This window comes from Vulpes lagopus, chromosome 1 (assembly GCF_018345385.1).
Source record: "Vulpes lagopus strain Blue_001 chromosome 1, ASM1834538v1, whole genome shotgun sequence".
NCBI classification, from domain to species: domain Eukaryota; kingdom Metazoa; phylum Chordata; class Mammalia; order Carnivora; family Canidae; genus Vulpes; species Vulpes lagopus.
The window spans coordinates 174,294,453-174,309,097 of record NC_054824.1 but is presented as its reverse complement, the minus strand read 5'-3'; the positions used below and the strand labels follow the sequence as shown (position 1 = coordinate 174,309,097).

General features: G+C 44.6%; 1 protein-coding gene across 50 annotated transcripts in view; it reads right to left on the bottom strand.

Annotated features, from left to right (window-relative positions):
• LOC121491656 overlaps positions 1–14,645 on the bottom strand; it is a 202,647-nt gene that overhangs the window by 72,859 nt on the left and 115,143 nt on the right. For 18 of the 50 annotated variants that reach the window (XR_005988035.1, XR_005988032.1, XR_005988034.1 and 15 more), the window contains 3 exons: positions 13,964–14,107; positions 7,309–7,524; positions 7,089–7,194 (listed from right to left, as the gene is read on the bottom strand). The exons of 17 other annotated variants lie outside the window; for them this stretch is intronic. Coding sequence is in view for 4 of the 33 variants with exons in the window: in XM_041756874.1 (XP_041612808.1) it covers positions 7,089–7,194; positions 7,309–7,343 (141 nt within the window). In the remaining 29 variants the exon portion in view is untranslated. The remainder of the gene's footprint in view (positions 1–7,088; positions 7,195–7,308; positions 7,525–13,963; positions 14,108–14,645) is intronic. 15 more of the 50 variants (XR_005988047.1, XR_005988038.1, XR_005988044.1 and 12 more) reach the window with 3 other exon arrangements.

Here is a 14,645-nt window from a genome sequence, read left to right as displayed (position 1 = left end):
CAAATGTCCAACTCGATATTCACAAAGACCAGCATTGAACCCCTTACATGGCATTATCCTTCATGAAGACTAACCAGCCACTTGTGGTAAATTGATCAAAATGGATCCCTTTCACCCTGGATTAGGTAACATTTCTTCTTGACTGAAGCTAACACCTATATTGCTTGCAAGGCTTTGGCCAGCTGGACCACAGATGTTTAATCTACTGACATCCACTTAATATGACGCTTATTATGTCACTTACTACCCACTTAATATTTCACTTAATGTTACCTCTGATTAGGGGACCCAGTTTATAGAAAAGGAGGTGTGGCCATGGGTATACAATCAAAAGATCCAGTGGTCCTATGAAATATCACAACACACAGAATCTGTAGATGTGAAAAAAGCAATTAAGCAATTTTTTTTCACCTTTAAAAATATATATTTACAGGAACAATTCCCCATTCTCTGGGACTCTTAGAAAAAAAAAGGATCCATTTTTGGGGAAGTAAAACAAACAGTGGAGACAGGTGTAGCACCGTCCCCCAAATCACCAAGCCCCAGGTCCCCAGACCCGGGCTGGGCCGGTGCTGACAGGAGGTAAGCCCAGGAACTGTAGACCAAAAAATGGAAGTAGAAATAGCCCTGCTCACCATCACTGCTAGTGGCCCATTTGAGAAATCGGAATTTTCCATCCTCACAGCTTTAAACTCTATGGGTCTAGAGGTCCTGGTTGCCAGAGTGGGGATGTTTTTATTAAGAACACAATAAAAATATCATTGAGGCTTAAGGCTACAGCTGCCAACTGGTCACTTCAGGATCCTTGTACCCAGGGACAAGCAGGCAAGCAAATGTATACTGGTAGGGATAACTGACCTTGATCATGAGGTGGACTCTTATATTAGGGACAAAACAAAAACAAAAACAAAAACAAAAAACACATGAAACATAGTTGATTCACTGGAGAACTTTTTTGGTACTCTCCTGCCTATTCTTGATGGCAAATAGATAAGGCCAGCAAGTCATGGTCTGATGAGGACATGGTGACTAGGGGCTCATATCCCTCAGAAATGAGATTCTAGATCATTCTATCAGGTAAGCCACCTAGACTTAGGTACCAACTGAGAGCAGAGGCGCAGATGTTAAAGGAAAATAGGAAATCAGTAGTAGAGGAAAAAGATGATGAGTGCCAGTTGTGGCCTGAAGACCAGCAATGATAGTAGAAACTGTAATTGGTCACATTAATCTTAATCTTGTAAATTTTCTCAAAGAGGCCATCCAAAATCCTGGAGGAGATACTCCCAGAATGGGCAAATTTACTAGGCAAATGAAGTGTATCTGAGTGGCTCGGGGGTGGCTCTAGTGTTTGCCATGGTATGCCACCCAGCCACATACACACACACACACACACACACACACACACACACACGGGAGTCTCTCTCTCTCTTTCTCTCTCTCTCTCTTTTAAAGAACCAAGACACTTATTCCACCAGCAATTGTGAGGTGATTCCTGAGAGTTCACAGCTGAGTTCCTCTCTGGAAATTTCCCTCAACTGAAGGACTCCACCTCACTTAAAATGCAACCCTTCCGCAGCTGCCCCTCTCTATTGTCAAGAGCTGCCATACTGACCAACTTCTGGAGAACTCCTCTAGCTCACTCAGGATCAGGAAGTACAAAAATTCCTGGCACACATGCTTCAGTTTGGGACAACTTTGAAAGGCCATCTCAGCTCTAGAGCTCACTGTGAAGTTGGCCAAGCCTCTGTTATAACTGTATCACAGTTCCACTTGCCCCTTTACCCAATCTTTCTTCCTTTGGTCCCTTGTAGTATGTTGTTTCTGAGACTACTCCCCAGTAAAGCGCATACACACAAATCTCTGACTGAGAGTACATTCCCTAGAGTACATCCCCTCACCTGAAAGGGTCAGGGAGCCAGCATCATAAACCCAAACAAACACAAAACATGTGGGCAACTGGAGCATAGGATCTAGACCTGATTCTGGGCAGCTCCATATTGTGCCATCCTTCTTCATAAGCAGATTAGCCCTTCCCCTATTAGGGTCCAGAGAGGGCCTTGAGGTAGGAGTGGGTCTGATATAGTCACACGATAATCACATAGATTATCCAATGATTCCCAGTAATGTCCTGTGATACCCAATAATATCCAATAATGACCATATAGAATCACCCAGGCAAGTCCCTGAGAAATCCACACGCAACTCAATTTCCCTAAAGGAGAAGACTTCAATGATTAGTTTCTTGGGAGCTTTGGAGACAGCACTAAAGTTTCAATGTCAGGGACAAACTTGTAGTTGGACATTCAGAGGTATGAGTAAAGCAGGGCCACTATTCCTTCCAGAGCCTTCCAATAAGCACATCTAAATAGAGAAGAATAGCATTCCCTCATAGGCGTGTTACAACACACCCAGGTTCCATGAATGAGTTACAGGTGTGCCAGGAGATATTGCGCTCAGCCTGTAGGGCAGCTGGGCAGGGCCTGGGGCAACCAGGGTTCCCTCCCCTACCCTCACTCCACCCCCTTGTAAATGAATGGTACCTCTTCAAACCTCCTCAGAAAAGCTCCCTAAAGAAGCAAGAAGCAAAATCTGATAATGCTTCCCTCATGAAAAACTCAGGAAGCATATGAATAGAAGAGTGGCGTGAGAAGCCAGGTGAGTCCTACAAAGATCTTGTTTTGATGATTGTCAATTTCCTCTTAGAATGGATCAATGTCTGAATTTTCTTTAGATTTCCCTAAATAATTTTTCATAGGGCTATACAGCTTCCCTATCCTGTGGCCCAAGAAACCAATTAAATTGGCCATCAAATCTGATTAGAAGGAAAAATTCAACTGAAAGTTGTCACGTGGGTAAGCAATTACCTTTGAATAAGAAGTGCCCGTCAATAGAGCTGGTCCTCACTCAGGCAGTTATTTTCCCTTCCTGGGGTGAAGGGCTATTTAGACATTTCCCAAGAAGCAAGAAAACATTTTCTTCTCTCTTATACAACTTGTCCTTACAGATATAACCAACATACTTTTGAATCTTCCCAGGCCTCCTTCTCCCCGCCTCCCTGCCTTGATCGCCTTGATGGCACCATATGCTTTCATCTCAGAAAGAAACACTGGTTTCTTCTTTTCCTTTATTCACTGCGGGGCAGTGTCAGATGGTGTGTCTATCCAGGTAGCGAGATTCAAGGAGACTGTGGGGGAGAGGCATTGTCTGGCAGGAAGCCATGCTTGCTGGGCCTGCAGTCTACACGGGCCCTCCATCATGGCCTTGGGCAGGCCACTTGACCTGGGCCTCAGAGGAGTTCAGCTCATTAATGTAAAGCTGCTGGTGGTTTAGGGTGAGCTACTCTGACACCCAGAGAGAAAAGAAGAGTTGCAGTTACCAAGAGCTGTGACAGGCTCACCTTAAGACAGAAAGCTTCTCAATTCTGTGTGAGAGAGGTTTCCTCTGATGTTTGAGTCAGAAGCAAATTTAGGCTCAAAGCAAAGTTACACTGGCTCCTCCAGGCTCAACAGCATTGGCTCTGATAGCAAAGCAGGACTGTTCAAGATTTTCACCTCAGAAACAGTGCCAACTGTCTTCCCATTGCTGGACGCAGGGAGCAAGATGCTGAAGAGTCTTGGTGTTTATTATGTCTTGTTTTTTTTTTTTTTTTAAATGATAACTTTGTGTAGTTTTTCCCAGCTACTAAACTCTTACAGATCAGGGGAAGGTCTCTTTGCCTCAACACTTCCCCTTTATAACAGCAAACAGACACTCCAGAGGCCGTGTATGTTGGTTTCCTCAGGCCACTAACTCCAACCACACTACATTTCCTCCTTATATCACTACTTCGTCTGTAATTACCCCAGTCTACTCACTTCTACTGAGGTGGGGGATCCTGGGGCTCAATAGCATACATGACTGATTTGGGGTCCTTCGTTGCCATTAATGAACTCAGGACATGGGAGTCCCTAGAGATCTAGCTCCTCAAATTTGATGAACGTTAATGTCTACAATCCAGGGACAGAAAGGGAAACTATTGGCAAGGACCTGGTCATGAAGATCAGCAGTTTTATGCAAATCCACTGTGATCGCCGGTTCTGTTTATTCTCTTGTTGTAAATGGCAAATAATAAGCTAATTTGGCTATGTTTTGAGAATGGCATCTAAAACAATGAAGAAATGAAAATCTAATTAGGCACAAACCACCTATTCCCAAAGCTTCAGATCACCATATCCCCAACTACCCTGATGTGTGATGCCACAGGGAATTAAAGGGAACCAACCTACAAGACAGTTGCAAAAACATCCCGTCCCAAAATACTTTCACATAACCTCACACATCAAAGCTAGTGAACATCAGCAACTGGTGGTGGCACCCTGGGGTCAGGGGGAAACGCTCAGATTTGACTGGAAATCACTGGCCTACAAGCCTACCTTAATTTACAGAATGGACTAAGCTCTATCTGGGTCTATGTGCCCAGGTAAAAGCACTGAAATGAGCAGCTCTACTGTTCAATAGTCCTCTTCCTTATCAGCTAGAGATTCCCAAATTATTTCAAAGTCCTGTATGCACAGAGAGCTAAAAGATCAAGAGCTGCACACCACCACTGGTGCCATAGAATTATTTATCCTATAGAAGGCTATACATTCTTCTTCTGCTTCTTACATGAACTCATTACTTAGAAATCCAGTTGTGTATATTAAGAAATTGTGACATAGAGACAGAGGTATGGGCTGTTTCTTGGCTTTGAGTTGGTAATCCATAGTAGGAAGAAGGTGGCCTACCGTGCCCCCGCAGGGCTCCATGGAAATCATTTACATATGCTCTTTAGAAGTGCCCCTCTCTCACTAGCCCTTGGGGATGTCACAGATGGCAAACAGGGAAGGCTTGCTGAACCCCAACATCTGGTCAAATGGTTCCACATAAGGAAGGAAAGTTAAATCTCTTTTATTGGAGTAGGTTACACACCACTCCAGGACCTCTATCCCTTGTGCTTCAGAAACAATTATCTTAAAGCTTTAAGTGGATTTTGAAAACATTCAAAACCCAAGAAGAGCTGTCTCAGTACGAAGAACTTATTAGCACAGAGATTTACATATTTGAAGCTAGTCAATAAGAGACTTTGGGGGAGGACAAAAGGAAATTCAATGAAGAGAAAAGGGGGTGAGGAACTAAATAGTTCAGCTCTGAGGTTTATTTTATTTCCCATCCTGTGGATTTTTACACACTGGGTCTATAAGATAAGAACTGGTTAAAAATTAAGAGAGAAGAGAGCCTTAAATAAATGGTAAAGCTAATAGAGACCCAGGGACAGAGCCTCCTCTCAAATGCACAGCTTGCCGCTCCACATATAGTATCTTGAAAAATCTTTACTGCCTTCAAAGATGCAGCCCTTGGCACTGAGCACCATGCCTCCAAGTATAGAATGTGGACCTCCATATTTATGTTCCCCAGATGGTGGAATTTATAAATGCACCATGGGGTGCTATTGAAATTAATAATTTAATTCATTTCCGTGATTGTGCCGTGATTGCTAGTCATTATGGCAATAGCAGTTAGCAGAGTCTCTCAGTTCTGGGATGGAGCTGAAGGGTAATCTCAGTGAGAGTAATTCCTCTGTCATCCCATTTCAAATGCAGTCAATCCCCTCTGAATGGGGCGCAGCCAAAAGTTTCTGGAATGAAAATGGAGGCAGCACCAACCTAGTTAGATGAAGATAGCTTCAATTTCTGTGATTCCCAAAGTTTGAAATCAGTCCTCTAAGGACCACTAACATGATCTGTGATTGTTTAGCTTGGAAAAGGAACAGATAAGAAGATACCCGATCACTATCTCCAAAGACACAAATTTTGCACTCTATGCCTGCAGACAATCTATATCCAAATAATTGAGAATTAACTGCACTTTTACTTTCTATTCCCACTCGTCTGCTTTATCGAGGGAATACACTGGCAGCTGGACTAAATGATTTTTGAAGTCCCTTCCAGAGATTCTCAGAGACTCCCTGATTCAGTGGCAAGGCTGGGAGAATGGTGAGGGTAGCGACTCTGTGTTTCCTCAAGGGAAGTGCTTGCTTCTCGCAGCCTAATGATCTGACAGCCTAAATGTGCAAGAGGGGGAATCGCTGGGCACTGGCACACACAAGTGAGGCCAATGTGGATGAGCCCATTGGTATTTCCCACCCAAGAGACGGTGACTGCCTTGGATTTATAAAGTGCCTTTTCTTCTTTGAGAAGCCTAAACCCTTTTTTTTTTTAATTTCCCTCATTATCCTCTGATTTTTTCATTAATCGCCAAAGTCAGTCCTGACCTACAGATCCTCCTTCAATAGTGAAGACGCTAATACACGAATGACAAAATAATCCAAAAAGGTAGAGACAGATTCCACTACCTTGGCTCCTCTTAGCTTTTGCTCCATCCAGTAGACTTCCCTTTGGACCACTCTATCTCTGCACAGCCCACAGGGCCTGAATGATCATGGAAGGAAGCACAAGGGTCTCCCCGCTCTCATTCCCAACAGCAGTGACCTTGCACAGGGCCCAAGCTCAGACCCTGCCCACTACCGCACTAGGGGAAAGGAACAGTTGGGAAACAGAGGCAGAAGATGAACACGGACACCCCCAGGCCCTCGGGAGGGCAGGAACTCAGAAACACCATACACACCAGTCTCCTTTTCTTTCTCAGTCCACAACTCAGTCTCCTGTGGTGTGTGGGTCAAGGAGCTCTTGGGGTACAAGCAGGGTATGGAAACAGCGCTACCTTTTTTGTTCCAAACTGGTTTCAAGGAAACCTTTCGGAGGGCTGTGGGTTGGGGAAGGTGGTAACAAAAATGTGCCCTACTGTGGTTGTGTTTCAGGGGCTACACAGTCAACATCCCTGCCCCCCCCCGCCACGAACCCAGTACATGGTAAATGTAAGCAGGGTGCCCTCAGCAATTGTTCTGAGTGATTATGGTGGACATTCCATGTGCTAAACGTCCAGAACTCCCTCTTCATCCCCTGAAGGGCCTCAACTCCGCTTCCCTGGCAGTCTGTACCTCTTCAGTAGTGCTTTTCACACCCAGCCTCTCCATTGAGACTGCAGGCCCTGAGAACATGTGCCCCACTCACCTCCACCACTGCTCCCACCACACCAGCAAGGGGATTCGCCGGAAGGAGGGACCCACTAAATGTCCCCAAATTGTTGGCATCTGATGAGTGGAAACAGTGGGTAATCCTGGAGAGGGAGAGTGGGGAGTAGAATATGCTCTATCTACTTTTTGGTCATGACAAGAAGAGGTGAGGAGAGCCCAAACCCCTTATTTATACCACAGGTATCCCAGCCCCTTACCTATGTGACACGAGAGGAGGAAGTCTGGGTGGCATTTTTCTCAGAAATGCAGGATCAGTTCTACTTGGCCACACTGAGGCTGTCCAGGGGCGGGCAGGGGACTGCAAGCCCCAGCATTCTCCCTCCTTCCCTTTGCTGTCTTTGGGTTGTTATTGTTGCTGCTGTCAGTGACATTTCACAGGTCATTACTTATTCTTGAAAATGCCCTCCAGTGACCTGGCAAAAATATGTAGAAGAGAGGTCCTTGGACTAAAAGTCAAGTGAATTAGCACTTTCCCCAACTCCCTGTGTGAACGTGGGCAATCTTTCCCTGCCCTTGGTCACAGCTTCATCTTTCAGGATGGCACAGTGGAAAGAGAGTGGATTTGGGGGCTAAACAAACATGTTTAAACACCAGACCTCCTGGTATAAGTGATGTGACCTTGGAGAAGTTCTTTACTCTCTTAGCACCACCTTCTTTATTTCTGACATGAGCACAACATGTCCTAAATACAGAAAATTGATAAGAGTTTTAAATGAGTTCGTATATGTAAAACACTTAGCGCAATCCCTGGCACAAGCTAAGCACCCAAATAGATTTGTTTCACTTTTTCTATATAAAATGGGTGCTATAAACCGAATATTTGTGTCCTCCCAAATTTCATATGTTGAAACCTAATGCCTGCTGTGGTGGTGTTAAGAGGTAGGGCCTTTGGGAGGTGATAAGGTCAGGAGGGTAGAACTCTCATAAATAGGATCAGTGTTCCTATATAGGGGGCTCCAGAGAGATCCCTAGCCTATTCCACTGTTTGGGGACAAAGCAAATAGTCAGCCATCTCGAGTCTAGAAAAGAGCTCTCACCAGAACCCCTGCCCTGCTGCCACCCTGATCTTGGACTTCTAGTCTCCAGAACAGTGAGCGATAAACTTCTGCTGTTTATGAGCCGTCCATTCTGTGGTGTTTTGTTATAGTATAGCCCAAACAGACTAAGGCAATGTGATTTCATCATCTCTTCCTTATAAAGTTGTTTTAAGGATCAAATGAAATACTAGATGATAAAAATCTCTGAAAACTGCAAAATACTGTGCATTTGTAATCACATGGGATTACGAAAAGCAGAACATAAATAACAAGATACTATTGTACTATGCTCTAATATCCAAAGTAAATTACCTAGTGTTTCCAAGGTATTTTTAAAACAATCTTTAGGAAGGAAACCAGCATGGATTGTTTTATTATAAGAAGAGCTTTGGGGGGTAGGGGAAGGAAATAAATTGTTTTATTATAAGAAGAGCTTTGGGGGGTAGGAGAAGTGTGAAAAGATATGGAATGATGAGGAGTGTCTGCGTGGCTTAGTCGGGTATGCATATAACTCTTGGTTTCAGCTCAGGTCATGATCCCAGGGTCCTGGGATCGAGACCTGAGCTCAGCAGGGAGTCTACTTGAGGATTCTCACTCTCCCTCTCCCTCTGCCCTGCCCCCTGCTTGTTCTCTCTCTCTCTCTCTCAAATAAATAAATAAATCTTTTTTTAAAAAGGCTATGGAATGATGATAGTAGTGGCTTTGATTTATAACTGTATCCTGGCTCATCAGCAAAGTGAGTTCAAATCCAAACCAAAAGTGTCAGAACAAAAAGATTGGTCCAATTACCATTTCAGTCTATCTTTAGTGATTCAAGCCCATTGGAGACTTTGTGAAGTTGGATAATAGCTAACTGTCATCATTGTGGCCTCCTGCCGAGTGTGCCTGGCATACAAGAACATCATGGACATCCACTGCTTCAGTAGGACAACACTTTCTAAACTCTGTTGTGTGGAATGCTTTGTCACATAATGTTTTTAGTGCTCTGGAGTCAAATACATTAAGGAACATCTTTACCTCATTCTTAGACATTTACAGAGTATATTTGTAAAGTAAAGACTCTGGGAAGTTCTCCAGACTTAAGTACATTTGTTAAACCCAGAATCTTCCAACCTAATTAGACCATAGGTCTCTTCCCCTTTCCTCAGTCTACAGAGTCACAATTAATATCTCTTAGAATAATATTCTATGTGAACACAAATCTAAGAAGAGATTGGCCCACCCACCAAGGGCCTTACTTGACTGTTTGGGGACACAGTCAATATGCCACAGAGCAAGGCTGATGGGAAACAAGGGCTTCGGGGTCTTTGCTAAATAATTGTATATATCCTCCCATCAGGGTGGTGGAACCAGTATGCCACTTGGAGGAGCAGAAATCACAAATGCCCTTTCAATATAGTGAACATTCACCACCATGTGGTCACTGCAGGTGGTCTTGGGTGAGGGTGGGGTGCAAATAACCCCACACAGGGCCAGAGCACATTCTGCTCCTGGGTGTAGACATGAGGCTTGCCCATAGCAAAGGGGAATGGGTAAGGGAAGGAAACAGAGACATTGCCCTCATTCCAGAATGCTACAGCAAATGCACCAAAAATCAACCCAAACTACTTGTTCTCCTTCCCCTGCCCCAAACCATTTCAGATCACAACAGTAGCTAAACTTGGCATTGAGAGAAATCTGACATCTTCAGGGTGGTTATACAGTTTTCTAAATTCTGTCTCTAAACATGGTTCTAGTTTAAAGAACAAAAGCTTAAATTGAGCAGTAAAAATCATACAGGGTAACAGGGCACATATTTCACATCCTTTTCCCGGCGCGTCACGCACACACACACACACACACACACACACTTATTCTTCTATTTATTTTCCTCCACTATTCAGATTCATTGGCATCATCCTTCTCTCCCAGTGATGATCTACTCCATTGTCTTCTTGCCACACAATTCAATTCAAGACAATTGTTTCTTATCCACTGTGTGCCAGGCACTGAGCTTAGAGTCACCCGTTCTCAGAGTCATCTTGGAGCAGAGTCATCTTGGATTCTGCCTCAGGCACAGTATCTAATTGATCACAAAATACCATCAATTCTACCTCTGAAATAGCACCCAAATACTGCCAGACCTACTTTGCTACCGCCCTCCCATGGTTCTGGCCTTCATCATTTCTCACCTCGCTATTGCAAGCAGCCTGGTGTGTCTTCCTGCTACAGCATCAATTCACTTCCACACCACGGCAGCCAAAGATCTGATCATGAACTAATAAGGCAAAGACCTTCAATGGCCCTGTGCCATCTGCAGAAAACAGCCTCAACTTCAGACAGCAGCCCTTCACAATTCCAAGTTTCAGGACTCCTGCTTTCTCCCGGGCCCCATCATACCTCCTCCAACAATAATTGGATCTTATTCATTATTGTATTCTTAGCATATAATACCAGGGCTGGCACAAGGCAGGCACTTAGGAAATCTGTATGAAATGACACGTGGTATAGATGCATCAACGAATAGATGAAAGAGTAAATATATTGGTTTCCTCTTGCTGCTACCAACTTATTGGTTGAAAACAACCCAAAGTTATTCTATTATATTCTGGAAGTCAGAAGTCCAAAATGGGTCAGGAGGACTGTGTGTCTTCTGGAGGCTCTGGGGAAGAATCTGTTTTCTTGACTCATAGAGCTTCCAAAGGTTACCTTCATTTGTTGGCTTATGGCCCCTTCCTCCATACTCAAAGCACATCACTGAAAACTCTGCTTTCCCTCATCCCATATCCTTTTTCCATCTCAGACTTTGACATCCCTGCATCCCTCTCAGAAGGACCTCTGTGATTATATTATTGGGCCCAGCGGGGTAATCCATGATACTCTCCCCCATCTCAAGGTCCCTAACTCAATCACACATGCAAAGTCCCTTTTTGCCACGTAAGGCAACATATTCACAAGTTTGAGAGATTCAGACATGGTTGTCTGTTGGATCAGAGTCGGGGGGCATTATTTAGACTTTCAAGGTGAATCAATAAAATTTTCTTTTTAGTGAGGAGTGTTATAGCAGCATAAGCTGCCAGTGGAAATTACAGAAAGCCAAGTCTAAACTCTGCCCAGAAAGGCAAGGAAAAGCGTCACAGTGGGAATGATGCTTGAGCTGAGTTTGAAGAATATACAGGAGTTCTAAAGGAACAGAATAAGGCAGCCCTTCTAACGGGCAGAAACAGCATTATTCAAAGCACAGAGGCATAAGGATGGGAGGAGTGGGTTGACATGAGTGAAGCACAGGTTCAAGGGGAGGGCCTATCGCTCCCTTAGTAGGAGAGAGATTGGGCCAAAGGAAGGAGCCTACCTGCCAAGCTAATGAGTTTGGAGTTTCATCTGAAGTAGGTGGGGGCGCAGCCCCGGTGGCCCAGTGGTTTAGTGCCACCTTCGGCCTGGGGTGTGATCCTGGAGACCCAGGTTCGAGTCCCACACCAGGGTCCCTGCATGGAGCCCGCTTCTCCCTCTGCCTGTGTCTCTGCCTCTCTCTCTGTCTGTCACGAATAAATAAAATCTTTAAAAAAACGAAGTATGTGGGGAATCAGCATGGAATCAAGCAGGGATAAGACATGGTTACATCACATTCTAGAACAGCACTGTCAAATTGAACTTTCTGCAGTGATGGAAATGCTCTCTCTGTATTGCTTAATAGGTAACCATTAGCCACTTGGGCTAATTATTAAGTACTTAAAACATGGCTAGCATAACTGAGGAACTAAATTTTATTTTTTCAAAGATTTATTTACTTATCTTTAGATTGAGAGAGAGAACTCGAGGGAAGAGGGAGGTGGGAGGAGCAGAGGGAGAGGGAGACTTAAGCAGACATCCCACTGAGCATGGAGCCCAATGCAGAGTTCGATCTGAGATCACACCCTGAGATCACAACCTGAGCCAAAACCAAGAGTTGGATGCTTAACTGACTGAGCCACCCAGGCACCCCAGGAACTAGATTTTAAATTTTACTTAATTTTAATTAAAAGTTATATGTGCCCAGAGGCTACCATATTGGACAACATTGTTTTAGAAGGATCATCTAGAGATTTGATAGAAGGTGACTTCAAAGTGTGAGAAATTGAAGGCAGGATGCCCAGAAGGCATTGGTCCAGATGAAAAGTGGACACAGTCTAAACTAAAACCTGGGTGGGAGTGATAGCAGCTGGTGGAGACAGCAGAGAAAACGATCAAATATAGTGTTAGGAGGGTCTGACTGATGGAACATAGCTTCAGCTGAGTCTAGGATGAGTCTCTGTATCTGGATGGTGCCCGTCACCAAGCAAAAGGATCAGGGTTTAAAACTTATGGTGATAATTTTACTTCATTAACAGGACCAAGTTTGATGTACTTATTAATTGAAGATATTCTAAAATCAATATGTCTGGAGCCCAAGAAAGGCAGACCTGGGCTGCACATATAGGTCTGGAAGGTGTCAGCACGTAGGTGAGGGCTGAATCCCTGGGTGTGGATGGTTTTGCCCAGGATAAGTAAAGAACAGAGAAAGGCAGTGGACAGCAGACAGTACTGCAGGGAGCACTGGCATGCAAAGGCCAGGGAGTAGGAATGAATGAGCTCTGAAGAAAACTCTGAAGAGAGTAGGGCCATGGACTCTGAAGGAAGGAAAAGACTCAAGAAGGAAATCATTTTTTCTTAGGGAGGCCAAAGGTCATCCTGACTGCAGCTGGGTGACCCAGCAAGAGCAGTTTCAGTAGAGTGGGGGTGGGGGGTAAGGGAAGCTTGGGGATTCATAGGTGCTTGTGAGCAAGACAGCAGGAGCACCACTGTGAACCCCAAGTATTAACTCTTGTCTGACTGAGAGGAAAGAAGTAGACCAGGAAATAACAAGAAGCACAAGGGCAAAGAATGGATGAGGTGAGATTTGTACCCATTGACATGCAGAAAGAAAAAAAAAAGGAGACTAAAGCTTGGAGGGTGAGGAGCTAAAAATATAGGAGAGAGAGGGAAAGGGGGTGGATAAGGCTGCCAGCTGTCCAAACCAAGCAGTTTAGTACTTTAGTTTCTGTATGATAAACACAAGCAAAAGCCCAGACATGTAGGTCCCATTTTTTAAATCCCATTTAAAAATTAAGTGTATGTGCCTAAGTAGTACAGTCGAATGTAAAATGTAAGCTGTAACATAGATTTTATCAATATGCTTTCCCTGTCAGGCCATTTTTGGTTCACAAATTCAATTAAAGTGCGTCTGGTATTTCTGTCAAAACCTCTGACACACCAGGGAATGACGGATGGAGCAAGGTTCTCTGCATCTCAGAAGATGAGCCCCTCACCATTTGCTGAGCAGAGGCCACAATGGCTTTCTTTCCAGAGGTGTCATAGGACACTTTGTGGGAGCAGCCCTGGGTGGCTCAGTGATTGAGTGTCTGCCTTCGGCTCAGGTCATGATCCCGGGGTCCTGGGATCGAGTCCCACATTGGGCTCCCTGCAGGGAGCCTGCTTCTCTCTCTGTCTAGGTCTCTACCTCTCTCTGTGTCTCTCTCATGAATAAATAAATAAATTTCTTTTTTTAAAAAGGAAGAGACTATGGGAGTAAAGTTTCAAGAGTATAAGACCATGCCCACCCTGCCCCTTCAGGTCTCCCCTGCTCTCCCACCACCACCTCCCTTCCACACACATGAAAATCCTACTTTATATTGGGATAGGTATTTTAGTCTGTCCTGGCTACACAATCCCACAGACTGGGTGGCATCAAAGCAACAGAGATTTGGTTTTCACAGCTCTGGAGGTGGGAGTCCAAGACCAAGGCACTGGCAGATTTGGTGTCTGGTGAGGGCCCACTTACTGGTTCAGAGATGGCAGACTTCTCACACTGCATCTTCCCATGGCAGGAGGGATGAGGGTTCTGTCTGGGGTCCCTGAGAAGGTCACTGATGCCATTCACGAGGGCTCCGCTCTCCTGACAAATCACTCCCCAAATGCTCCACCCCTAAACACCAACACACAGGGCATTAGGTTTTGACATATGAATTTTGGAGGGACTCAAACATTTCAGTCTATAGCAATGATAGCACAGTCTGACCCAGGCTCACCTCTCACCCTGACTCTGATAGCCACCAGGAAGCTCAGAGCTATCTCTAAGAAGTGGCCTCTCTTCTCACTGACTCAGGCAGAGTCAGGGGAACTGAAGGGAGGAAGAGATGGAAGTGTGAATGGAGCAAGAGAAGTTCAGAGAGAAAGAAGATGGCAAAGAGGGGTGCCTGGGTGGCTCAGTGGTTGAGCATCTGCCTTCGGCTCAGGTCATAATCCGGGGTTCTGGGATCAAGTCTGCTTCTCCTTCTGCCAATGTCTCTGCCTCTGTGTGTCTCTCATGAATGAATGAATGAATGAATGAATGAATGAATGAATCTTTAAAAAAAAAAGAAAAAGATGGCAATAGAGAGATCCCTTCAAGAGGGAGCATGAACGTAACACTTGTGATACTTGAGTACACCTAGATGTTTTGCTACCCTTGTAGATGTTGGCCT